The following is a 27,270-nucleotide window of genomic DNA, read 5'->3' on the forward strand; positions in this document are numbered from 1 at the left end:
CACCCAAATAATTTCGAGGAAAGACATTCCGTTCAACAAAACGACATTGATATTGATCGATGTTTCGTCTTGGCTCTGAAGCTGCAGTTTACTGGCCCCTGATTGGACATCTGTGTCTGTTTAAAATTAGATCATTTCAGTCAACTGCATTTGAGGAACAAACAGTCAAAAATCTTATCAGTTTTAGCCTTAGTATACTTAATAACTCATACACAAGTGTCTTCAGTCAAATTTATTTAAAAATAGTCAAAGTACAACATCAATGTTCCAAAAATTCCCATAAAAATATTGTTTAACTATGCAAAATTCAACGTAACACTTTTAATACTTCAGTAAAGACGTTCCAAAGAAATGTTTTGCTCGCAAATTATTTTGCGTTAACTAAACATTTCTGCAGGAAATGACTCATGAGAGTGTATGTATGGTGGTAGGCGGAGCCAGTGAGAGAATGGTCCTTGTCTGTGTACCACTGAAAGGAAAAAAATACAACAAGAAACGTTTAAAAAATCACAGATTGATATATCTAAGTGCCAGAAAAGAACCCCTTTCACCACTTTCCATCCATATCCATTCAGTCAGTAAATCAAACACCATCGAGGTCAATATTACCCCTCCACTTCCCCGCGAGCCAATATTTACCATGGCCTCGAAGTCCACCTGCTCCTCGACTAGAGCTTTGGAGATCTGTGCTGCATGCTGGAAATGAACATTGTCTATGGGAAATGCACGGGCGCTGACGTTATTTGCTCGTTCATTTACCGTACTGACAAACAAGAGTCCATTTGCGCACAAGGCGTTGTGCCGGCGAATGTGAAAACAAGATGGTGAGGTGAACTCACCGTCTGCTGTGCCGTGGACGAGCAGATAATTTATACCCTTGAAGTTCTTGGCTCGGGCTGTTACAGTAGAATTCTGTTCCAGATGAGGAAAATAAGACATCTAAATCCTCAAATTGTCAAATATTTTCTGTTAAATAACTTTGGGCCTATTTTTGATCAATCAAATAATTGTTCAGTTGTACTAGTTTCCGTAATATAATAGTAATAATATAAAGTTTACTCATCTTTGGCACTGAAAAAAGTCTACATTTTCATTTTTTGGTGAGTAGGGGAAATCTTACTTGATTTTTTTATGTACAGTACATGTACTATACATCAAATAATCCCGCAAATATGGAATTTATGGCAAAAAAGGATGACAACATTTGCAGGAACTGAAGCGTAATATCATGAGATGACTGTGTTAGTATTTTCAAATATTGCGACATGACGTGGTTTACAGAAGTAGATGAAATCCCCACTGAAGTTCCAGGAACTGCAAATGCACAGTTTACCACTTGAGTACAGTACAGTACTTTCTTTGGTCATGTTTACCTTATAAGCATCTGAATTCTCTGTAGGCGTGCCCATGTAACGTTCAGTGTACACAGCATCTGCAGGACAGATGACCATTGTTAATTTGTACTATTCCTCACACACATAACACAGGATACATTCTTAAATTCTCCAAATGCAATATCAATGACTCAAGCAGTGCTGGGATGATGAACAAGATTTAAGGGCAGATAAATCATTAAATACTACACAGTACACAAACAGGTGTTTCCACACATAGAGACTCTAGAATGGAAACTTTGTGCTCAGCCAAGCAAGGTGGCAGACATAAGCTGGCATCCTTCAGCAGTCAGCAGATGTCCAGCAAGAACTGGCAGAAAACACCATCAAGTTTCTTCTAAAAACAAAACATTGAACAAATGTGGAAACTAAGATGATGTGCCCAATGAACACTGTAGAATTGGTGGCAACAAATAAGGATAAGTATAAATATTCAACTGTGGGATTTAAATAGCTTATCTCGCATCACTTCAAAATACTTGGGAGAATTAACGGTACTACTTTCCTGTTTAGACAGACTTTGGTGACCTCTTTTGGCGGATTAGGACAATTCAGAAAAAGAAAAGGAAGGGAATGCACTTTTTTAAAGTGAGAGAAAAACCTCATTTTTTAAAATGAACATTTGATCGCTTTACAACACTGAATTATGAAGATGACTGCATGTTTGTTGACCCACCGTAATATTTCCACTCTGCGACTGGAGCCACTGCGATCCCACACTTGAACAGTCCAGTTCGGGCACCCAGTGCCATCGAGGTTACATAACCACCGTAGGACTGAAAACAACGAGGAAAATGTGTCTCTTAAAAATATTAAATTCAACCACTAAAACGATGTTGAACTTACCCAGCCCCATATGGCAATCCTGTCTTTGTCAATAAAACCCATATCAATAAATTTCCTAAAAGACAGAATTAGAGAGCAGTAAATTTGGGCTGAGTTCTTAAATTAAGACGTGCTCTTACCTGACCGCCGTGATCTGATCCTCCACTTCGAACGTTCCAAGACGCCTGTAGATGGAGTGCATGATATCATCGCCTTGGTAACCGCTTCCTCTCCCGTCAAATTTGGCTACGATGATCCCATAGGCGCTGGACAGGAAGGTGCCCCAGTTCAACTTGAAACGATAGTCCACCGTTTGACTACAGGGTCCTCCATATCTGCATGTAAAGATGCGTTTGTTAAAAACAAAACAAAACAAAAAACATTCTTTGAGGAAAATCCGAGCTGTTTTGTCCACTTACACATCAATAAGAAGAGGGTACTGTTTGGATGATTTAAAATTAGGCGGTAACATCATTTGATACCAAAGATCTGTTGATCAAAATAAATCTTTTATCACTTTTATCAACTAAAACAAATTGATCACAAAATGAGGATTTTTTTTTTTTACCAAATCCTGAAATTTTGAAGGTGCCGTATTTCATGGTCGGCATTTGGAACTCCGTGAGAATGTTCTCGATTTCCTTGTTTTCTTCAAGTGTGGAGAGCGCTACAAAAACAATGAAAGGAGTTGTTCGGTTACATGACATTGAAAGCTTTTTCAACACAATAGTTGTTAGTTTAGTTGCTATGAAAAAGTTTTAAAACCTGAGTTGCAAATGAAACAAAACCTCAAATTATTGGCTAATTCTACATATTGTAGACCAATGTAGCAAGTAAAGAATAAGTAGTTGTTTTTATTGAAATATTTCCCATGAAAGCAGAAAGTCGATGGAAAACTTCAACATAGGTGATGCATGTTTAGTTATTATTGCTGCAATGCTGATGTCATTTTTGTATTTTGTATAAAAGTAATTTTCGCGTTAGTGTGTTGTATGTTTTAACAGAAAAAAAGCTATTCATAGATGTAACGTAAAAACATATATTTGTGTTTTTTGTTGGACTTTTGAACGGATCGAATGATAAGGTCTATGAGTGTGTATGTATATACTACGTACTTGCACCTGGGCCTCGGTTGTCGATGAGCGTGTAGAGTGGCAAACCGGGTCCTGATCCGTACGCAGCAAGCGTAAATTAGATTACATGTCTCATAAAACTCTTGTTCACACAGCACAAATAACACCTGAACACTGGCGCACAGGCGATTTGACGAGCAACTGACCGTAGCAGTCCATGCGATAGTACGAGGCGTCAGTGCTGAGGTAAGCTGAGTTGTACTGACATCTGTCCTGGTCAACGTCGCAGGTGAGGCACTGACGACTGGAATCTATGCTTTTGAGCATCACCCTGTTGCACAAGCCACATGCAACTATTCAGGTGCTCGTATTTTTGTTTTTTATTTGATGTTTCCCTTGATGTGTAACAAAGCAGCAGCCAAAAATAGTCACTTACTTGTAAAGATTTCTTTTAACAGGCACCCCCTGGTACTCGTTGCTGACAAAATATCTGTTAAAAAGATAAATATTATCGCCCTCCAAAATAAAAAAGGATACAGTTTTAGTTGACACTTAATCCTCACTTACATGGCGTCTTTTGTAAGTTTAGATATGTAAATGACTTCCCACTTGCCCGAGGTAATCGGCGTTGCCTTGCCCTTTAAAATACACCACAAATTTGTCAAATAAACACAAAGCATATGCTTTTATACATAATAAACTATCAAAGTTTAATCTTTATCTCCACATGATACATATTTGGCAGCTCTACACTTTCTTTGACACGTCATGGATGCATTTTTGGAGTGGAATCCATGACATAGTAGAACATTCAATACATCAAAGAACTCAATGAGAACTATTAATGCCGCTTACGTCTTTGATGTGATGAATATGTTTGTATCCACTTGTGTCGCTTAGCACTTTGTAGAAACTTATCTTATCTTCAGCAAAGAAAAGAGGCAATGGCACATACTGCAAATAAAAGAAACTGTCAAGTTCTGTGAAAAAAGAAAGATGAAAATAATGGCAATAATAAGACTTACATGGCCCACCCAACCTGTCTTGCTGGTTTGCTCAAATTTCTACACAGGATGGAGACAAGCATCGTACTCAATCAGCATGCAGGCATGTTGAAATCACATCATTGATGAAGAGAGAGAGACCTGTTGTTCCCGCCAGCTGCCTCCGACAAAGTCGTAAATCTGCACTAGCACGTAATTCTGCTTCCTGGTGAGCCACTGCACCGCGACGCGCTCATCGGTGACCCAGGTGACGGAACACAGAAGGTAATCGCTGAACACAAAAGCGAAGTGAAACATGAAAAAAAGGACGCCGCGTCGACCGTGGTGTTGAAAATACGAACCCAGATGCTATGGAAGCCGGGGGAAACAGTTGAGCGCGCCGGGATGAATCCGTAGTATTCACCACAAACAGTTTGACCTTGGTCAGAGGTGACCCTGCCTGAAGGAATGTAATGATTACAAGTTGTGTTTTTTGGGGAAGAAAAAATGCAGACCCAGAAAGAACATCGAGTAGGCAGAGTTTTGAAATGAAGTAGTAATGCAATACACACATCTCAATGGCTAAAGCCACAAAAGGAATGTGCATAGGAAAGTGAGCTACATTTAGACCGACCATAATTACAAGCAGCGATCTCCATTGTCCCAAAATGTTGAGATATGGTCTCGTCACATTTATTTTGGTTTGCATTTCAGTTTTCTAGCTCTCGGCATTTACATGCAATTTCTTTGCCGAGAGCAAGTTCTTTTGAGAATATTGTGATTGGAATGCATTCAAGCCGACCTTTGGGTATGGAATAGAGACTGTTTGAGGGTACTGCTCCTTTCCATATGAGGGGAACTCCACTTTGTGAACTTGTGTGTCATTGTACTCAGCGTAGGCCAGGAATTGTCCGGTTGAAGACCACCACAATGCGCCATTTGATGCAAACACCTCCTCTAGAGGCGTACGTATAAAAAAAGATCAAGTTTCACTATCACACAATGTATTTAAAAATGGGTGAAAATAATCTAATAATGAGGGAAAGAACTTCCAGTTGATAAGACAAACAAAACAAGAAAAGAACACATGTAATACAAAATTATGTCGTATATACAGTCAGATATCTACTGTATATCTAAAATTATGTCATATATTTTTGCGTCACACTTCATTATATGAATTTATCAACTTTATATCTGCGTGTTCCTCACCCTCATACACCCAGTCAGGTACTCCATTCAAGATCTCATTCTCTTTCCCATTGTGGGTCATTTGTATAGCTTCAGCACTGATGTCATTTTTGTAAAAGACGTTGTAGCCGGATACGTAAGCCTGCATGACGAGACGCGCTCGTTGTTATTAACGCTAACGAGGAGTTTTTAAGCTGTGAATGCAAATGGCAATGAGGCTTCAGTATAATTGCTACACAAATAATGTACACAGAGAATAGTGGGGCGGTTAATGGGCGAACTCACATATTTGTGTCCCACTGGGGCCCAGATGAAGTACTGCACCTCAGCAGGAAGACTCCCATTTGAAACAAATGTCCTAAAGTGAAGGCTAATTACTAAGAAGCAAATCCCAGAGGGCTATATATCAGGGGTTGTACACTATTCACCAAAATGATACTAGATTACTCTTACTTAAATGCTATTGTGCATTTTAGTTTCAACCTGAGATTCCACTGGAAAACATCTCCCTCATTTTTAGTTAGCAGTGGATATTTTGGCTTTCTTACAGTTAAAAAGCCATAAAAAGGCAAAGTGTACTCACATGTTGCTTCTGTCGTAGATTGTGTAAGAAGCTGTGTATGAATGTCTCCATTTCTGGCGGATGGCAAAGACAAAAATTGACGTAAGACTATTTTATACATAATTAGTAGCTGTGTATCATTATTAGACAGCATTAAGTGCACTTTCACTATTAATTAGTATTTTATCTCTATTACTTCACATTAATTCTGCGTAGGATTTCTCACCTTAGTGTAATTGCTTTCAAATGCAACATATTTTCGATCCCCTGACAACAGATAGTCTGTGGCGTCCACTTGATCCTATAATAGAAATCCAACATCAGTCATCCAAAGCCATCCAACGGGGTCAAATAAACTGTATTTTCTTTTCAAAAGATGATATTACAAAAGTTGAATTGCTCAAGTATAGAGACTTTTCGCTTGTTTCCACATTATGGACGAAGACGCTCCCATCTCTTGTTTTGTGAAGATATTCATTATCTGCAAAAGCAAAAATAACAGCAACACACATTGTGAGAACTTTTCATAGACATTGAGGAAATACAGGTGTCTTGGAAATGCCCCTCTCCTCTAAATACCTGATATCCAATAGAGATTGTAGGATTTCCACCTAATTGTGCCATTGAAATAGTCTTCAAGGGTGTAAGGCCTTTTGTGACCTTCAGATTCTGAAAGATGAGAGGAGTTTGTCTTTTTGTTTAAACATTTTTCTTTCAACGACGCATGCAAAAGTTGATATTCAACTTTACTTTAACAGATGAATATTCATGCATTCATTCTTCGTACTGCACAAGGGTGGCGGGTGGCGTTGGAATCTATCCCTGCCAACTGTGAGCAGTAGGCAGGGGTCACTCTAAATTGGTTGCTAGCCAATCGCAGGGCAAAAATACCTTTTAGTAATTCTAATTAGTTTTGTCCTTTGAGCACACCTGCAACTCAAAACATTTCAAATCACTTTACTGATAAGAATGTGAGCAATATCAATTCTTTGCGCACCTTGGCCACCAGAGAGCAACATAATATACATAAATTCAAACAACTAGTAAATGAGTAAGTAGCAGTATTTTCTTTTTCTTTGCAGAAGATAAATAATGTTCCTGAGTGAATTGTTGTGTGAGCCATTTCAACGAAAGGAGACATTTTTTTGTTTACCTTCTTGCATTTGAAACGATTTCCATAACATTTTGGAAATCTTATAACTTTTTTTCTAGAATATGACCCAAGAAGCCATGAGATATGTTTGCTTTGGAAAAACTCAAAACTTTATTTAGACTTTTGACCCGTGTTTTGATAAGTGGAGGGAAATTAGATTGTAAAGAAACATGCACATTCTTCACTTTTTTCTCATTGTACACATTAAGGTTACTTATAAAAAGCATGAACGAACACAAACTTGGGATACACGGCTTAACGTCAAAGTTTCTGAGGTGAGAGTTAATTCAATAAAAAGGGCTGAAGGCACACACAAATTGCCAGTTGAGGGTGTCATATATAATTTTGACAGTATAACAAGTGTAAGTGTAAGTGTCCATTTTCAGTGACAAAGAACATATTTTATCACACAAGTGTTTATTGCTGTAAAATGGGCAATGGGCTGTAAATAGCTCACCAGAAATAGTTTGAGCAGTGTTAAAATATCACCAAAACAAACCAGCCAAACATGACCAGTCATTCAAGTCGCACCAGTTGCGTGACCTCATGCAACTTGCAAACTGTGAATTTCAAAGTGACTTACTGCCAAAATAAACTGCCGTAACAGTTATTAACGTGATGATGACAGCAGCCCCCAGCAGCACCCACAGAACTTTGCTGCAGCCCTGTGGAGGGTCACACCATTATTTCCCCCCCACCAGTCCCCAAAAATACTGTACACCAAATTGCAACAAGAGCCGTAACAAGTGATGGGCTTGTACTGACCATGATGATGAGGAAGTGGAGACGCGCCTCTTAAAGGATACTTACTGCTCCAAACTTGACCATCACTCCTTGCTTGATTGACATCCTGTCTTTCCAAATAGGTATATTTTTTCAAAAAGGTTAAAGTAATCCACAATGCCAGCCACCAAACTAAAAGAAAAATGAGCTCTGTCCCCTGTGCGCGTGGAGTTGAATCAGACTTCTCACTTCCAGTCGCATTCCTGAGGAGAGTCCTTAAGCAGAAGCATGCCTTCTTGCGACGCCGCTTGAATAACTCACGCACATTCACGCGCGTGCACACGCCTACAATAAGAAGGCACGTGAATGTCATTTGGAATCTGACCTGTAGAAGTTTCAATGTGAAATTTGGGTCACCATTTCCTGCTTATGTTGACACAAAAGGGGGAAAATTGCTATTTAAGCAAAGCTCGGTATAGAGTAGCCAAAAATATTTTCTAAAGTAAGAGTAGTGTAAGTTAAAAATAATATAACTCAAGTAAATGTAGTCATTGCAAAAATTCTCGGTGTATTCGGTGAAAAGAATACTGGTGCTCAAGTCGTTAGTAACTGCTTGTAGTTTCTTTAAAACAATGTTATTTTCATCACAAAGTGATCGATATGGATTATTGCAGAATTATATTCGGCTAAAAAAATACACAAAGATCAATAAATTCCCACAAGAAAAATATAAAGAAATTCAATTAATTATGACTATTCATGTTAATTGTGGGTCTCTTTTTGTTATTTTAGGGTACTTACAGGCCTCTTCCTGTTCATCTCATTTCATTTGATTTTATGGCATTTCTGGCTCATTTCTATAGTTATTGTGGCAATTGGAGGTTTTACTTTTGGGGGTTGAAAATAAACATAAGGGGGGAATTTGGGGCTTTTTTGGGTGCTCACTTCCAGTTGATATTGTGTCATTTTCTCTTTTACTAGAAATGAATGGGGCCATTGGAAATAGTTGTTTTATCGTTTTTTTTGCAACCCAATATTTTTTTTGCATTGACGATCATAAACATTTATAACCCATGTCAACCATCTCAAATCATATTTTAACCATGATTCCTTTGGGTGTTTGCGACTGGTTGTTAGATACTGATTTCACAATTCAATCACAACTTTGTATAACCTAGAACAAACAGCGTTTTATTTGTTTTACTTAATGTGGCCCGAGTGATGGAAGTATTTGAAGAAAATGGATTACTGAAGCAAGACTATTGGGGACCAACTATGCCTGGCTTGAGCACATGATTTTCAACATGATGTGGCTGGAGTTCTGTTACCACAATAGGCACAGTCAAAAAAAAATAGTGTTTGGGAAAGAGCAGGCACTTCACATTTGATTGGACAAAGACTCTCTATTACATTCGTGGCACTTAACACATTTGCTTTACATGAAGAAACAAAATCATCGACTTGGGCGAGAGGAAGACAGGAAGAAGCCGAGAGGGCGGAACCCGGCATTTTGATGATGTTAATTTGATTACTAGAGAGGTGTGTTGTAAATCAAATATTTTTGTGTGAAATGCAAATCCTATAATTAGGATAATTGTCCGTCTCCGCATGCCCGCCAATTCAGGGTTTCCCCCACCTTGTGCCTATGGTTGGCTGGATAGGCTCCAGCACCCTCTGTGAGCCTTGTGAGCATTGGGTATAGAAAAATGAATGGATATAAGTCTGTATTTTTACAGCAGTTATAAGTGCATTTTGGTAAGATGGGGCTAACATTTGATCATTAAAATCAAATACATGTTGCTGCTAAATGTAGAAAATCAATGGTACTTGTTTTTACCAGAAGCTTAGATGTTTTTTTTCAGTTGAATATTCAATTATGGCCCAAAGTTTTTTTTTAACAACACAATTTTTTAAAGTGGTAGCATCTCCTTTCATGCAAGGAAATACTTGGACGCCAAAGTTTCTCTTTAGATGTCATTCACGAGGGATTGCGCCTGAGTCTTTTAAAGTATAACAGAGAAAAGGTTAAAAAAAAATGCAAATAAATCCTAATTAGCGTTTTGATAAGTATACTGTTTCATGACTAAAATTGTTCAAACTGTTGCGGTTTCATCAGTCAAATTGCTAGCGTGCTCAGTGTAGTTGAATGCCTGGAACCTGATGTGGGTTTCATTCCACTTGGTAAAATTGCTGAACTTCTTTTCCTTGATTGTCACTACGAAGTTCTTCACACTCAGGCAGGGGCAACTGATTCCTCGGTACAGCATTGAGGTGCCCCACTTCTGCAAAAAAAAGTTGGATGTGTACATAATTCTGAAGAGGTGAAATGCTCAATACAAGCTCCGTATTGAGTTTCACAAAATAAAAAGGGGTTTCTGACATAACCCTGACAAAGGTATTTTTTTTACCTGTCCGCAATATTTGCATGCTATGGAGCCATTTATTTCATAGTCAAGCCATTCTTTAGGATTAGTATTTGCTTTCTCTATGTAAAGTTCTCTGAAAGAAAAATAGCATTTTATTTGATGATGAAAAGAATGATTTGCACTACCAGTATGGGCTCATAATGAGAGTGATAAAGGACAACATGCAAATACAGTTAAACCTTCAAATACTAAAAGGGAAGAAAAAAGGAATCAATAAATAAATAGCTAATTGCAACAGAGCAGAACAGGAATTTAGGTTTCCAGTTGCGTGCATCTAAAGTACAATTCCTACCTGAATTGTGTTGACAAATTTACGTGATGCATGTCTTCAATGATTTGGATGTCATCACCAGTGCCAACAAACGTGCCGCAACTTCGGCAATTTAACTTGACCACTGATGGATCCTCAGTCTTACTGTTTTTCTTGATTACTCTTCTCATCTTGTCCTCAAGAATAGCCTGTATTTGAAATTCTTCAATCTGAGGAAGGAAAAACAAAAACATTGTTGAATTGAAGCCTCATTTTGGTGCTAGTTTGGAGGAAAGGTACCTTGTTGTTATACTCGTCAGGATCTAAGGCTCGGATTTTGTCAATGGCTTTGGTCATTAAGTTCTTGCGATACTCATTGACACTCTCCTTCTCCGTCACCCCGGAGCCTTTCACTGCAATCACGATGTAACTGCTGTCCTTAGCACGAGCTCTGCCTTGGGACTACAGAAGGTCATAAAAGGGCAAAATGGCAACAGTTTTTCTCAGTGCTGTTCATTGCTGGAGGCAGCCCATCTCCTTGAAATAATGATTTCCTCATTACGTTTTGGGAAATTTCCAAACTTTTTCAAATGACCACCAACCTGTATCATAGCAATCTCATTGGTCAAACGGCCATAGCAGATGACAAAGTTGCACGCCGGTATGTCCAAACCTTCCTCTGCCACTGAGGTGGCAACAAGCAAGTTGATAGCACCACTGCGGAATCTGTTCAACACATCCTTTTGCTCTGCCTGATGAACACAAATATTTACAAATTAATAGGATTGACGTGATGTTTTCATTTTCCAATGGGGGTGTTGTCTTCTCACAGAGGTCATTGGCTTGACGACACTCTGGTCCCCGCTTCCGATGAGGTACGCTGCTTTCACCTCAAAGTCGTTAAACTTGGGGTTCTCCTCAATCCAGTGACTGAGAGCGATGGCGCGTTGTCGCGATTTGGTAAAAATGATCCCCCTGGCCTCGAGCCTGGTGCTGAACTGGTACAGAATATTTTCCTGCAGTTTTGACAAGCACTCATTTTCATAAGACTGGTTCTCCGAAAGCTTCTCAAGCTCCATTTGGTTATCTGTAAGAAACACAGTGGTTCTCACTCACTTTACAAAGACCACTATTATGCTTTTGACGACTGTTCTAAATCTGGATCTTGGCATGTTTTACCTCTGGTATTTTAGATAATGTGCTCTGCCGCGCATGATAAAAATATAATGTATAAGAAATGCAATTATAACACAACATTTACGGAGCAGGAATGGTGAAGTCTGCACAAAACCAAACTGGCATTCTACTTTTGTTGACGTTAGCTTTTTTAAACTACATCAACATTTTGGATACCTTTGAATATCTTGAAGAGCTTTCTCTCAGTATCAGTGATGTTTATCACATGATCGTCTTCAGGGTAAGTTTTACTCTTTAACTCTTCCTGGTATTTTTTTTCCAGGAATTTAAAGGCATCACACATGCGAATGGTGTTTCTGAGGATTAGTGCATCATTGTACCAGCGAAGGTGGGCCACGCAAACTCTCACGTCCTTAGCTTCCTCTTTGGCGGCTAAAAGGAGTCACAATGTTAACATTGACAAAGGAAACAAGAAATTAGGAACATTGGGAGTTTGCTCACCTTGTTGCTCGCATTGGACCACCCACTGTTCATAGTTCTGAGAGCCAAGCTCGCAGGTGGGACTCAGTTTAACGTCGTTTTGGATAATATGCATGATTCTCTTGATTACATCACCAAAAGGGTCCTGTGTGAATTGTGTGGCATGATGGAAATATTAGGCCTTTCATAACACAGAAAAACTGTGCTGACCCACCTTTTCTTTGGGCTCAACAAGAACCATTTGTTTGTCTGGTTCATTGCTATAAACCCCGAGATTACCAGTCCGGATTTGGGAAGCATCCAAACTGGCGCAAATCTACAAAGGAATGAATGTGTTGGGGTTTAAATCATTTTGATTGATGTTATCTCAAACACTATTTTTCACCAGCACGAGCCAAAAAGGTGTTTTGCGTTTTGACTGGTATGTCCATGAGCAACTTTATAGCTGCTCATGTGAAGGTGGAACATTAGAAACAGCTTGCTTGAACAATTGAGACAACAGTGGAATGTCTGGAGCGGAATGCATCTGAATTCAGTAGTTTCAACCAATTTTCACACAAAACTTCCGAGACCTCCCGCAATAGGCGAACAAATGTGATGTAGGGATATTGTTTTTTTCTTTGTTATATCAAAGATCAATTGAACAAGAAGTGGCTATTATTTGACAGCAAAATCACCTTCATTTTTCTGCGACACCCCGTATTTTGTCCTCACCTGCAAAATGTTTTTCTCTGCAGTGCTCATTTGAGTGGCATTGCCAACCCCGAGTGAGGCAGTCAGGCCAAGGATCTGAGGCAGTGGCACTGTCTCCTTCTCCTCCTTTTTCAACAACCTGTTCTTTTTCTTCTGTTTCAGGTAATGCATCATCACCTGGTTATAGACTTCTCCCTTCTTAGTGTGATGACACTCGTCAATTATCATCAGGGTGATATCTGGGAGTAAAAGACAAAACATATAACCACATGTAAACAACAATTGAGTTCATAATTACTGTATATTATAATCACCAAGCTAAATATAGCTAGGGTAAAAACTGTGGGTGCTCATGTACGGCTGACAAGACAAGCCTGTCATCTCTTCTTCCCTGATAGTAACTAGCTATATTTAAATGTTTTATGACGTCAGTAACTAAGATAAATATATTCCCGGAGGAAAGGCGGGTTGATGGTTTGTGGGTGATAGATGTTCTCATGTGAATTTCGTCAGCCACACATTGACGGTTTGAGCAGACGTAGGGAAGCGAGAACCAGGAGGGAAAAAAAGATGGAAAATAAACAAATAAATAGAAAAGCACACGCTTTCAGGCGTTTTGACAAACAGCATATGTTCCACTTAGGTAGATATTCCACCTTGGACTGCTGAGTGCCAACAATAACTGGAAGACCTTGACAAGATCTTGTCAGATTTTGTCAGGGGAGAGATTGTGTCCTTTGGGTGGCTGCCTGTTACTAAATATATCAATTTTTGCACTTTGACTTAATGAGAGACTCCGATAGACCATTGGACTTCTGGGATTTTCTTTCTAAAAGTAATGTTAGGCAGTAGAGGCATCCCTGGTTTTCATTGAGCATGTCAGAGAGTTGTTGTTTTCTAAGTCAAGGCATTTTTGTTATTACAAAGGTTAGAAATTCCTGCTTCCTATTGAGTCCTGAGATGTTCCAATGTTTACAGTGCATATGACATAAAAGGATTATTCTCAACATTTGAGCCGTTTTGTAAAAAAAAAAAAAACGCCAACTTGCGGTGATCTTTTTAAAATAACCAAAATGTATTTTATTAATATTATACAGGTTAAATCTAATGTAGGAGACTACTGGTAAAGTATGACACGTGTTTTATTTTTTGGCCAGTAATTATTAGTTCATAAAAATAACCTCTGTGACGATAAGCTATTTGGATAATGAATTAATAAAGTGTTATGGTAGATACTCATTAAAACAATTGGGGCATACAATGACATACATTGGATTCCAAGTTAATCTATGAATGTTTCAGACTTGCCAAGACTAGTAAAAATTCAACCCCCTGGAAATTCAAATCATACCGGTCAGATGTAGTCCATCATCTTCTCCTTTAACGGACTTCTCCAAGTAATTTTCCAGAATCTGGGCTGTGCAAATGATAACGTCATTTTTCTTCACAATATCTGTGAAGGAGATTTTGAGCATGGTTTTTCCACTGACTCTTTCCACTTCATAAGCGTGCTTCAGAAAGTAGTGGAACTCTGTGGCATAATGCTGCTCAACAAGAGGAACCTGTGGACCCCATCAAAGAAAGCCTTCATCACCAAATGTATTTGCACATCTCCAAATGTTGAGTTTTCTGCTTAGGAAATGGAGAAAATACATGATTTCATTTTTTTTCTTTCGGATTAAGAAAGAAATGAATTATATTCCTTACTTTTTTTTTTAAAAAAGAACAACTCATAACATCTGAATTGTTTTCATTCAAGGTTCACCGAGAATTCAAAACCTCAAATAAAAATGTTTTGTCTGGATTTGGAAGAAGACTGATATTTTTTGGGGAATATATGTATCTAAAAATACACCTGATAGTTTGTAAGGCAGGGCAATGTTTTGAAATTTTCTTTTGGTCAAGAGTAAAAGACGTTAAGTTGCATAGAAACAAAGTTCCTGAGGTAAACCCAGGGCTAGAAACCCATTCATCTAAAAGTGAGTAAGCAGAGATGAAAAAAACTAGTTTCCTGCAAAGTAGAACAGTTCCCACACATGCCAGACAGAAAGAGTGTGCGGGGGAACCCTACGGCATGTAATTTGTGGTCAGCTGACCCACATGAGAATACGGTCTAAAAGATAGAATGTTTTCTATGGATAGGAGAAAAGGGGAAAGTAGGTCAAAGAGTGCTGTAAACATACAAATCTATAGTTTATACTATATTTTTGTACCGTGTTGACAAGGATGACCACTTTGCCTGTTTTCCCCTCTGCCCTCCGGTGGTCCAGATGTTGACGGGTAATATAAACCGCTACTCTGGTTTTACCACTTCCAGTAGGGAGGCATATGATGATGTTTTCTCCCTCCAAGGCAGGTTTAGCCACATCCATCTGATAGTCCCGAAGAACAATATCAGCTTTATTTGGGCTCCCAGCAGCAGTGTCCGAGTCATATAATTCTGTAATGCATAAAGTTTGGTAAAAAATACAGTTAGAAGTAGAAAAAGTCTCTGGAAAATAAGCTATTCTTTTTTTATTGTATTTTTTAGTTCATTTTAAAAATGCATTTCATGAGAAAAAATCACTATGGTTGTTGAAAAGCTTTTTTCTTTTTGTTTTTTTTACTTCCCGCCCTGATTCTGTTACTTTTTTTGCTAATCAAAGAATTATTTAGAGATCTTGAGTGAGTTAAAATTGTATACGCCCTTCGTATTTCTGCTGCCAAACTGTAAATATTCTCAGATTTCTGTCATCTTCCAAGAAAACAGATCAATTATTTTTATGTTGAATAAAAATAAAGTACGTACTTGCAAACATCTGCTTTGGATTTGGAAAGAAAAACAGTGATCACCATTTTTGGCCTTTTCTGACAGGTCATATACCAAAACAGGAACTGATTTATATAATAAATGTATGCTCCTGACCTGTTATCCTTTAGTTTAATAAAAATAAAAGGTTGGAAATAATATACCAATTTGAGCTCATTTAGCTTGTAAATTAGAAGTTAATTGCAGTCCTAGTCTGGATAAGGTAATACATTATTAAATGTTTTAAATTTGAATCGGTGGCCAGGCAATCAATCGCAGGGCTCGAGGAGACAGACAACCATTCACTCACACTCATACATAGGGGCAATTTAGGGTTTTCAACCATCCTAACCTGCGTGTTTTTGGGAGAACATGCAAACTCCAAACATTGAGGCCTGACCTGAGATCGAACCCTCAACCCCAGAACTGCGAGGCCGCCTACTATATAGAACTGTGAGGCAAAATATGGAATGTGCATACTGAAGTACATATCACCACTTCTTTATACATTTACTGTGATATCCACTAAAGCATGATGACAGTTTGTGGAGCAGATGTTGCTTAATCACATACAAAGGATTTTACCATTTAAAACCAGAGTCGCATATTCAGTGAAATATGAGTCAAAGCAAGTAGTACCTCAAATATTCCAGGAAATGTGAGGCACCACATTTCTCTCTAAAGCTTAACATCTGCATGTGATTATTAGACACCTACATTTTCCCAGCCTACTTTGTCAGAAGTGTATGATTTCATCATGCTTTGGTCATGTCGACATGTAGTGAGATCCACTTGACTCAAATGGTTTTGATCCGTTTACTTTGCCAAGTAGACAGAGGATAATGAACGCAACATTCTCGACATTTCCCCCATTTCTCTGCTTCTTTTTCCTCCTCATTTTCTAGATGCCCCCCAGTTATGAGTTGTACCTCCCGCTCAAGTTTGTTCTCAGTGTAGTAATCATTTCTCTTGGGAATTTCGAGAGTTCAGGGCCTTTTCAAACGAAACTCTGAGTAACATAACGTGTTTTATTTTAATGTTAACAACTCATCTATTGTAGCCCCCCTTTTTTATAGTGGATATGTCGCCTCGATTAGATATGCACTTCACACCAGAGGGAGTCGCTTTGCACATGCAGGTGAATGTTTTCTTCCCTTACTGTATTTAAAGTTAAATGTTTGCATCCTTATCCTTAATATTTTGTAAGGATGCCTCATGAGATGGTAATAATATCTGAAAGGGGCTTCCAATGAGACGTGATGTTTAGATATTGAGCCAGCACATGTTTTTCATTTGACACACTGGCTATGCTTTGCCCTCTTTAACCTCTGCCTGGTTCTTCTCCATACACATACGAAACATATTACATAGTATTAAACGCATGGAGAGGTCCAGAGCTCTTAACAGCACTTAAAAGATTGCGTCATGTACTGCAAATCCAAATTACATTCTAATTACTTTGATTTTGCCTTTAAAGGGACACTGCAGGAAAGGATGATTTGTTGAGTGCTCAATCTCTAAGTTCCAGTAAAAAATAATATAAAAAATGCCAGGATTTTTGGCGACACCATTTAGAATTCTTTTTTTGTGGCTGGTCCCTTATCACTTTAGTAGAAGAACTCAGCACGGTCTCAGTGGCTTTCCATCCAACACAATTGCAGCTTCTCCAGTGCTGTAAGATTTTGCATTGAATATAGACTATGTAATTACGATAATGTTGGTAGGTGGATAATGTTGGTAGGGGGAAACATATTTTATTGGTCCCTCGGACCCATCAAAAAATGCTCCCAGTACTTAATAAATTAAAAGATCTATGATTTGAACTTCAATACCCCTGTGGCATTAATCACAGATACTTTGGACGGGTCCTTAATTGTTACTTTTCATCGGGAACATACTTTGATGGTTCCATTACGCCCTATCAAACAAAATGAGGTAAAGTTTTGAGCAGTCAGCGGACCCGCCTACAGCGTCTCAGACTTGACGGACTGGTTTTTAACAACATTCTTTTCTTTGACCCAATTAAATAATTTATTCATGATGACTTTCATTGGAGTTTCCCCTATAAAGTGTCTAGGTTCTCCTCTCAGCTAACATAACAAACAGCCAGTGTAGTGTCAATTTAAGTAAAGATCCTCCATAGAGTTCTGGAGTGAAATTGAGTGTGAGTTGGTCCCCACCTAGTGGCAGAAGCTCTGCATTGCTGCTTAGCTGTTGTGTGGCATCTTCACATGAGTGCTCACCACGGTAAAGATCTGAAATGATAGCCAAGCAGAAACAGGTGAGGAAGGCCTTTCACATATGTTTGGAGTGTAATCAACCAATTCATTTGAAAATATTTAGTCATGGCCGAAGAAATGAGAATTGTGCACATTTTCTAATATTTATTAACATGATTATTCAAGTGAAAAACGGTACCTATGGAATCATCCCATGTGTCCCCGTAGTCAAAATTCTCCTGGCTTGTAGAACTTTCTTGACTCTCCTTCACTGGGTTACTTATTTCCCTCTCATCTTTTGCCCAAAAGGATGAAAAAGAGTTTAAGTTTTTATCATAGATTGTATTGTTAGAACACCATTTAGATGTAAAATCAAGCCCTCAAAAGTTAGATGTTGTCATTCACAATTTGAACCCATTAACATTCTTTTTTGTGCATTTTAGTTTTTAAAACCTTAAACTTTCTTTGATGCCCATATTTGCCACAGGATGGGGCATTTTTAAATTCAAAGCATCCATAAACTATTATATTTGACATGAGAGCTTGGAGTCAAATAAAATGCTTACTATTTGTGCACAGGAATGATAATCTGGGTGTAGTCCAAGTGGTTACCTGTTAAATTGCTGTCAGCGGAGCCTACCAACAATTCATACAATTTTTGGTGCTCAGTGACACGGAGAATTTGGATGAATTTTGAATACCATCCAGGGGGACATCTCACAATTCTTTTCAGAAGTTCACGAGCTGCATCGCTGTTTCCTTGATTGTTTGCTATGTGAATTATCTAGAATAGGAAAATCCCATGAAACACATTAGATGATAGTATGGTTATAATTGAGAACCTCACAAAATGTTGAACATTTTGAGCAAACTTAAATGTAATGTTGGATGAAGCGACAACTATGCAGAAATGGGCCCACACTTACAAAAGGTGAATTTAACCTTTTCAAGCATGAATCCTGTTTTTTTTTTTTACTTTACAGGGCATTCATTTAACTGATTGTCTAATCTGACTGCATGGAGGGCACTAACGGCCAGACCTCCATGTTTAATTGAAATGGACGATCATCGCCGTCGATGGAATGCAATGAGGTAGGTGGTAAACTATGAAATTAAAAAAATCTACTTCAAACAGTTACTTGGGGTTGTGACCATTTCACATCTTTTTAAAATATCATTAAATTTATTACACTATCTAAAAATACTATAAAAACAATGATTAATCATAAAAAATATATCTAATAATTGCTATTTTTAAATGACCAACCTGTCTCTTGCCCCATAAAATGTTAAAGGTTCCACAAACAAAAGAAAACCAAAAATTCTCACTCTATAAACTTGATAGTAGAAAGGATTAAAGGGCTTAAGGGAAAACTTTTGTGTCCACTGTACTACTGCCTGGTAGGGTTCACTGTTTCGCGTCACAAAATATATCAGTTATCGGCAGAGGTTGACAGGTATGATATAGGCAACAATAAGTTCCAAGATGCACTCACTTTGTCACGGTCATCCCTGCCGATGAGTTGGTGCGCAAAACAGTGTGTGCACAATTCTTTCGTGTCCATGTCCAGCAGACTGGGAGCCAGGATGTCAATCATCCGCATACAGTCATCGTTTTCGGACTCTATCTCGGGATCGGGTAGCTTTCCCCGCATATAGTCGGCCGCGTGTTGACATTCCGCGTTGGACAAGGCGTCTACGAAGGCCTGGAACCAGCCAGCCGGGTGCGGCTTCTTGAGGACGGCGTAGATCAGGTCATCCACCGCTGCCAAGTTGCCGTCGGTCCTGGCTCTCTGACGGACGCGTTCTTTCTGTTCGGCGTCCAGGAAATGAAGGTGATCCAGAACCGGGTCCACTGCGACGTAGGTCCGCAGTCGCGACCTAAAGCTTTCGATGAGGTTTTCATTAATTAAGTCAGACGACATGATTATTTCCCTTCACTCTCTCGCCAAGCGGGAGTGTCATCCGGGATTCGTTTATTGGAAAACGAAAGTAAAATGAACTTTTTGCACAAATTCGGCAATACTCGATTCGGCCGAGAGATGGCAGCATCGGATGAGAAGTGGAGCAGAGGACATAATGTAGAACAAAATAACTTATATCAACAATATTTCAGAGGTGGTCCCAAGTCCCCTCCCTGTACTTCAGTGGAAAGAATCAAATGATACTAATGAATACTGATTCTACTCCTGTACTCAATAGTCAAACGTACAGAATAACTGAAGAAAGAAGTAGAAAAGACAAGTGACTATTTTTGGTTAAAATCCCTAAATTAAATATTCAGTTATTGTTATCTCATCTCATCTCATTTCATTTTCTGAACTGCTTCATCCTCACTAGGGTCGCGGGAGGTGCTGGAGCCCATCCTAGCTGACTTCGGACCAGGGGCGGGTGACAACCTGAATTGGTGGTTAGCCAATCGCAGGGCACAAGGAGACAAACAACCCTTCACGCTCACACTCATACCTAGGGGCAATTTAGAGTGTCCAAACAGCTACCATGCATGTCTTTAGAATGTGGGAGAAAACCAGAGTACCCAGAGAAAACCCATGCAGGCCCGGGGAGAACATGCAAACTCCACAGAGGTGGACCGACCTGGATTTGAACCCAGATCCCTCACTGTGAGGCTGACGCGCTAACCACTCAACCACCGGGCCGCTAGGTTATTGTTATTATCATATATTTTATTATTAATCATTATTGTACTTTTTCAAAAAAAATCATCAATCAATTCATTAATGAATAAAATGTTAATAGAACGTACAATTTTAATTTTCTTGTGATGCCTGCTGCGTGAAGGTGCGACATGGATGGAAAGAAAAGTCATTCTCTCCATATTATAGTCTCTCCTTTTATTGCGGATCCCACAGTTTCAAAACAAAGATACTACTCTCTAAAATAAATAAGTAACAGTAAAAAAAATAGATATATTTTTTTAAAACATCTGGCAATATGATGAATTCATTTTTAGTTTCTAGCAATGTGAAAGTACAATGCAATCAAAAATGTGCTGGGAGATGAAACTAGTTGATATGTTAACAATAATCTGACATAGCATTTGTATTTACGGTATAGGCACGAGACCCTAGTTAGGGGCTGTTTATGTGCAAACGCTAACCTTCTATGTGGTAAAAGAGACAAGAATACTGACTGACATCATTCTAGTATATGCTACTTTGGGCTAGCAAATGGTGCAAAAACAATGATTATACAGTTAAAAAAAACATGCTTTTGCCTATAAATGATAATGTCATGTACAGTAGGTGCACATCAGTGACCTAAGTGATAATGCACATTTGTATAAAGAGGACAATTACAGTATTCTGGATACTGTAAACTGCAGTGTAATTGTCCATAACCCCTGAGTCACACTTCAGAGAAGATAGGCATACAGCCAAGGATACAGAAACAGTTATCATACCTCAATTTTAATGCTGCATCACACAAATACGTGCAAAAATACTCAGATGCCTCGATCCCAGTAATTCTGGTTTAGTGTCATCCAAACATGTCAAAACAAAAATCTTTTTTCCCCTCCTTTTTTGTGACTCGCAGTTTAGCATGCTGCTGCCTCGTGGTGTAAAGATTCACTCGAGATGGACAACCATACACACTCACACCCATATCACGGGCCCAATATACCAATATAGAGTGTCCAATCAGCCTAGCACGGATATTTTTGGAATGTGGGAGGAAACCAGGGTACCCGGAGGAAACCCACGCAGGCCCAGGGAGAACATGCAAACTCCACACAGGTGGACCAACCCTGAATTTGAACCCAGGACCCCAGACCTGTGAGGCCGACACGCTACCCACTCGCACCACCGGGCCGCGAGGGTATTGCCAGATCACAAAAAAATGGTATTGATTAGCCATGTTTAGATTTTTTGTAACCATCATACTGTTCATATTTTCTCTGACAAAGGCTGACATTTGCTTCTTTAAACACTAAATTTGTACATTTTCATATTTCTACACTTTTGAAAAGATTCAAGTTATAATATTTTACAATTTAGAGAAGAAAAATATGTAGGATATGTTTTCTTTTCCTTTCTATTATCTACTTAAAGCACATTTTTTTGTACAAAATCCTACCAAATTCTCACAAGATTAACTGGCGACTGCTGGTGAAAATGTTTTATCTGCATTTCAACCCTATCCTACTCACTTCCCAATTGTTCAAGCAATATGTATTTTTGGGCTATTATGGTGAGAACAGGCATATTTCTACTCTTTTTGTACACATCTCAAACATACATTACTGTACGTGTGAGGTTTTTGATATACCTGAATGGTAATTGGTGGTCTATACTGGCCTTGATGGTGGTTTCCACTCTCCAAGTGCATTTACATTTGAAATACATTTAGATAACAGCTGTTCTTTAGCACCCCAAACAACTGTATTTCATTCAAATGCATGGGGAGAAAACACATCAAATATACTATCAAGCAACTGCAAATCATGAATATATATTTGTCTATTGCAGCATGCTGATAAAAAAAAGTGACTATGTAAATACAGCAGTACAACCCAGAGGTTCGAACACAAATGCTAAAAGGATTATGGCCTCGATAAATCCGGGTCTGACTCTGGTCTGTGGAGTCCACTGGTATTAAGGATGCAGTCAGATGGAGATGAAGAGGAGGAAGATGTTGGAATAAGGATCAGTGTTGCATGTTGATCCCTTGTAATCTCTTGTTGTCGTTGCAGCTGCTGTTGTTGTGATTCCGTTTGTCTTTTTAAAAGCAACGTGGAAAGGTTATCCTCGACCGGCACCGTCAGGCTGGCCAATCTCGGCACAGAGTCTTTTGAATCTCGGAAGGTCCTCTTCACTTTGTGATTTGGACCCTGGTTGGAAAAAGATTTCTTAGTATGTTTAAATGAAGACAATTACCTTAACACTAATGATAAAACAGTTTGCAAAAGCATGTTTAAATCCAACATTAGGATATTAACTTGCAGTAACATTTTCTAAAGTGGTGGTTTATTTGTGTATTTGTGGATCATTTCAATAACGTGAACCATATCCTGTTTTGATAAAATACACACTATCTGTGTAGTATTGTGGTATTGACAGTGAACATATTTCTACACTTGACACAGAGAAAATCTTGATTTAACAAATTGTGACTGAAGATTACAATTTCTAATGTGAAATTGTCAGTCAGAGCGATGTCTAACCTTTACATAGTGGAAAATGTCAGCACCGTTATTGATGTTCTTAGACGTCAGACAGTGCCAATATCATTAAGTGATGCTACTAGATAGCAAAGCATAACATCAACATCAATATTTTGTTCCAGCTCTGGAAAGTGATTGCTTTCTATCAATTATTTCAAAGCAAGAACTATTGATTTCAAATGTTTTCAAACCGAGGTAAAAGATGATGAACGGTCAATCATCAGTCATTGACCTTTGACTGTTCTCATCCCCACTTACTTGACTTTGAGAATGGCTGAAAAAATTGCCCGTTGTCAACGCGGCGGGCTGAATCTTCACAGCAGGGCCGTGATAGTCTGGACTGGCGGTCACAGTGCTGTAAGCTGGAGGGCCCAACGTGGGCTGTCTCTGCAGGAGGTGCAGGATGGACTGAATGTCGGACATTAGCTGAGACTCCAACCTGGAGAAAAAAGCATTGGTGTGTAGACCACGATGCTTTAAAGCAGGGGTGTCAGACTCGGGTTGGTTCGCGGGCTGCTTTAACATCCACTTGATTTCATGTGGGCTGGACCATTTTAGATATAATATTTAGATTTTTTTTAATAAATGGATTAAAATAATTGGATTAAAACCTCAGAAAATTCAGTTTTTTATAGATCTAAAAACAATGTTTATTTTAGCTTTTTTAAATATATTTTTAGATTTTACAAAATGTTTTTGAACTAAAAACACAGAAAAAAATTATTAAAAAATTACAATTATTGATTTAAAAGAGGGAAAATCTGAAAATTTAATATACATCTCTACTCTTCATTTTAATTTGATCCTAAAACAGAAATTTGGCACTCATGATTTACTTTCCCGGGCCACACAAAATGATGCGGCGGGCCAGATTTGGCCCCCGGCTGCCACTTTGACACATGTGCTTTAAAGGAAGTCATCTACAAGTGAGAATGTCGTGTTCATTCCATTCTTTGACCATCCACCAGAGGAAGATTTTCATTCATTAAAGTGGAAAGGGGATCGAGTTATGGAAACACTGAGTCAGTAATTAAGGGTGTTTTTTTTCTCTTTTCTTTTTTTCTAAAGGTGATAATTAGCTTATGTATCAGAGGTGTGACTGTTGTGTTAACTGTGCCTAGGCACACTATTTCCATGAATGTAACTATGAATGCATTTAATAACTACATAGAACATACACTTAATGCCAAGATTTACTTTTTGTGTGCAGGGACTTAGTAGGAAATCATGTTCTTTTAGGGTGTAATCAATAGTAATAAATATCCGACACACACTCCATTCAGTTCACGTTAAGGAAAGAATGGAACTGATTGTATGGCTGAGAATAACATGACATATTTGTGATGAAATAAAATAAGCCAGACACATGGTCCTTATGCCACTGTCATTCTCCAGCCAAAAATAACACCTGCTGTTCATTTATGTGTCACTCTCAGCTTGCCCGTTGGCTACAGTTGTGTTGGTAAAACTTTGCCACTTCTGTAAATTACATCAAATCTACACCTGCTCACACATTAATATATCTGTTAGTGAGTAGAAATAAAGCTGTTGTACTGTTTAATTCTTGTGTTTTGGCTCTTTCATGATTCGATCACCCTCGATCCCACTTAGAGTATATCTATTCCAATTATATCTCTTGCCAGGTATTTTTTGCTTCCTCTACTTTCTACATTTATAAAATTCTGGCAGAGATCTGGGTGTCCCTGCAACTTACATTCATTTGCATTAATTTTTTTAATCTAAATAGTTTTTACTCTAGAGGAAAACTTTCCAAATTTACTGCTTGTTTCCTTTCTCATTTGTTTTGATTCTTTATTTAAAAAATAATCCTTTAGGCTTACACTGCGCCACCTTTACGGCCAACTAACTGTACTTTAAGGTGCTTTAAAAGAATATTACAAAAACGCAGCAACAAAATAATACTGCATCAGTCAACATTTTTAACTACTACCTAAAAAATATTAATTAGATTAGACTTCCCTGAGCCATAACCCATAGTTCCTTTCTTTGTAAAATACACCACAAAAGTGCAATAAATTGGTTTAATCCAAATTTGCTGTTAGCCAGAATACAAAAGTACTACTACCAAGCGGCGTAACGAACGGACAGGCTCCTAGTGTTCACGTCCTTTTTCGTTGGGCTTCAGTAGTGTGGTGGCCAGCATTTTAGTAGTTTTTTCCCCCTAGAAATTCAACCATTTTATCTCAAAATGCTTCATACGTGTTGTGTGGGTAATTGGGACAACACAAAGACTGCTGATATAAGCATCTATTTTTTCCTTCCTAACAAGCGGTGAACCTAATGACTTGAACACAGAAGGAAGAGGATTCAGCCAATAATTAGACTGTTTTGTTTTTAATCCAAATATTTTCCTCAAGACTGCTTTGACCAAGTGAAAACTGATATGTGGCCAATGAGTTGGTTTGCTTTTGGGCTAAACTGCAGTAAAACATACTGGTGTTTTAATTTAATGTGCTTTTGTGGTTGTCTGTAGGTTTCATATTAGCCAGTAAAGGAACTTTGGTGGTCGTAGTTCATTTTGAACTTGTTATACAGAATATATATGACTTGTTTCTTATTTATGAATGTGTTTTTGCTGACTTGAAATGCTATGATGGCAGATTTATTTGACGTTCATTATATTTTATAATTTATTACAACACAAACCTATCAGAGCTTTGAATTGGATTACTTCTAATGTAGGGAGGGCTAATTAGTTTAATATGTTTTACTGACATGCCCATGCTTATACTGTAGAGTGACACTTTTTAAAACAATTTCTTGAAAAATATTTTTTCTGACATCTCAATCTACAGCTCACAGACTCCCAGGTGTCAAGGACACTATCTCTATAACTTTTTACATTTTATTATAGCACCAGTCAATTTATTTACTTTTACTTGTCTGTTTTATGATGGCAATTTGACTGTCAGTAACTGGGCCCATCTAGTATCAAGACAAATGACACCTCGCGTCCACACTGTCACTTAGTAGAAACTGAACCATGGATAAATTCTGTGTCACAATGATGAGCTACTACGCTATGTGTATGCTGACTCCAAGAAACGTACACTGCACATACCTGTTTAAATGCTCTTGGAGCTGATTTAAGCGCTGTTCCACCTCTCCGTAGGTAAGATCGCTGGCCGAATTATCGTCCTCTCTCAGCTCATGGAACTGTGCTGACTCATCCAGGTAGTCTCGAGGCTTCTTGCACACCCATTTATCACAGCACAGATCTGCCGAGAACGCAAAAGCAACATACATTCTTTACACACGAACATGTGGGGCAGATCGACGTCACTGCCAAAACAGAAAAAAAAACCTCCTCGTTAAAATAGGATGTCATTAATCTCAAAAAGATTGCTGAGTGTGATGTCTTTGTTGCAATTCATCAGGCCTTTGTCTCAGTGGAATTACTCCAGCAATGTTTTCGAGTGGCAAACGAAGGCCCTTGTTATCACAGCTAGACACCTGCTATCATTGGGTTTGTTTTCCAATCATGTATGTCAGGAGCCTATTTGGAAAGCAAAAAAAATATGGCGCCTTCTATGGTTTGTCTATCTGAAAATCCAATGTGTGCAGGTGGCTATGTGCCAGCACAATGAGTCGTAAAGATACATGGAGTCCTGTTGTCTCCAGTGTTTTTCGTTTGTCACAAGCGACATTGTGATTTGTCCTTACACAGCCTCAGCATACATTGAGCAAGTCAAAAGAACAATAAAATGAGCAAGCGCTTATCAGGAAAACAGAATTTTGTCGTAGTAGTAGAAGTAGCGGAGAGCCGACTGATAGGAAATACTAGGCACTAGACAAAGTTTGAACAATGAGCCCTTTCATAACATACGTATAAGAATATTGTGTGAATGTGATTGACAAGGGGAGCTGGAAATATTTTTTGTAATTTTAGGTAAGGAAGATTCATATAAATATAAATACTTTTAAAAAGCAAATATAAGGGGTTCATTATAAGATGTAGTTGTATGGGAGATTACCCGTATTGTGAGGTATACTTGCCTTACTGAATGCTACTGTGATGATGCAATGAACCTAATGTACTGTAGGTGTTAGTGAATGTGTGTGTGTGTGTGTGTGTGTGTTGGCGTGTGTGTTTGCTATAATTTGCTTTTTGCACCTTATTTTATAATGGCTAGCTCATACAATACGTTCAGGGACCACTGCTAACTCTAT

At 38.4% G+C, this 27,270-nt stretch overlaps 3 protein-coding genes across 3 annotated transcripts in view; all 3 read right to left on the reverse strand.

Annotated features, from left to right (window-relative positions):
- Window positions 1–217: 217 nt before the first annotated feature.
- fap (fibroblast activation protein, alpha) lies at window positions 218–8,095 on the reverse strand. The gene is made up of 26 exons (XM_077617184.1): window positions 7,947–8,095; window positions 7,765–7,846; window positions 6,608–6,697; window positions 6,415–6,509; window positions 6,255–6,329; window positions 6,050–6,102; window positions 5,752–5,824; window positions 5,488–5,608; window positions 5,078–5,232; window positions 4,638–4,735; window positions 4,438–4,567; window positions 4,318–4,356; window positions 4,148–4,246; window positions 3,860–3,930; window positions 3,729–3,782; window positions 3,499–3,623; window positions 3,335–3,385; window positions 2,788–2,886; window positions 2,639–2,708; window positions 2,360–2,554; window positions 2,241–2,295; window positions 2,071–2,170; window positions 1,374–1,432; window positions 840–912; window positions 640–713; window positions 218–469 (listed from the first exon to the last, which is right to left on the reverse strand). Exons 1-26 carry the CDS (start codon window positions 7,947–7,949, stop codon window positions 368–370), a joined length of 2,241 nt encoding a protein of 746 aa, XP_077473310.1. The 5' UTR covers window positions 7,950–8,095; the 3' UTR covers window positions 218–367.
- A 1,902-nt stretch (window positions 8,096–9,997) lies between these two features.
- On the reverse strand, window positions 9,998–20,150 carry ifih1 (interferon induced with helicase C domain 1). The gene is made up of 16 exons (XM_077617183.1): window positions 19,394–20,150; window positions 18,510–18,681; window positions 18,097–18,192; window positions 17,859–17,933; window positions 15,104–15,330; window positions 14,242–14,452; window positions 12,912–13,129; window positions 12,412–12,513; window positions 12,219–12,342; window positions 11,934–12,149; window positions 11,411–11,667; window positions 11,183–11,332; window positions 10,881–11,042; window positions 10,623–10,810; window positions 10,313–10,403; window positions 9,998–10,186 (listed from the first exon to the last, which is right to left on the reverse strand). The coding sequence occupies exons 1-16, from the start codon at window positions 19,820–19,822 to the stop codon at window positions 9,998–10,000; spliced, it is 2,907 nt and encodes a 968-aa protein (XP_077473309.1). The 5' UTR covers window positions 19,823–20,150.
- Window positions 20,151–21,309: 1,159 nt separating this feature from the next.
- Window positions 21,310–27,270, reverse strand: part of kcnh7b (potassium channel, voltage gated eag related subfamily H, member 7b) — a 29,248-nt gene continuing 23,287 nt past the window's right edge. The window contains exons 13-15 of the mRNA XM_077617182.1: window positions 26,162–26,318; window positions 23,338–23,518; window positions 21,310–22,746 (exon numbers count right to left, since the gene is read on the reverse strand). Of these exons, the coding sequence (XP_077473308.1) occupies window positions 22,459–22,746; window positions 23,338–23,518; window positions 26,162–26,318 (626 nt within the window). The 3' untranslated portion in view covers window positions 21,310–22,458. The remainder of the gene's footprint in view (window positions 22,747–23,337; window positions 23,519–26,161; window positions 26,319–27,270) is intronic.

Source organism: Stigmatopora argus, chromosome 13, assembly GCF_051989625.1.
Source record: "Stigmatopora argus isolate UIUO_Sarg chromosome 13, RoL_Sarg_1.0, whole genome shotgun sequence".
Taxonomy (NCBI): domain Eukaryota; kingdom Metazoa; phylum Chordata; class Actinopteri; order Syngnathiformes; family Syngnathidae; genus Stigmatopora; species Stigmatopora argus.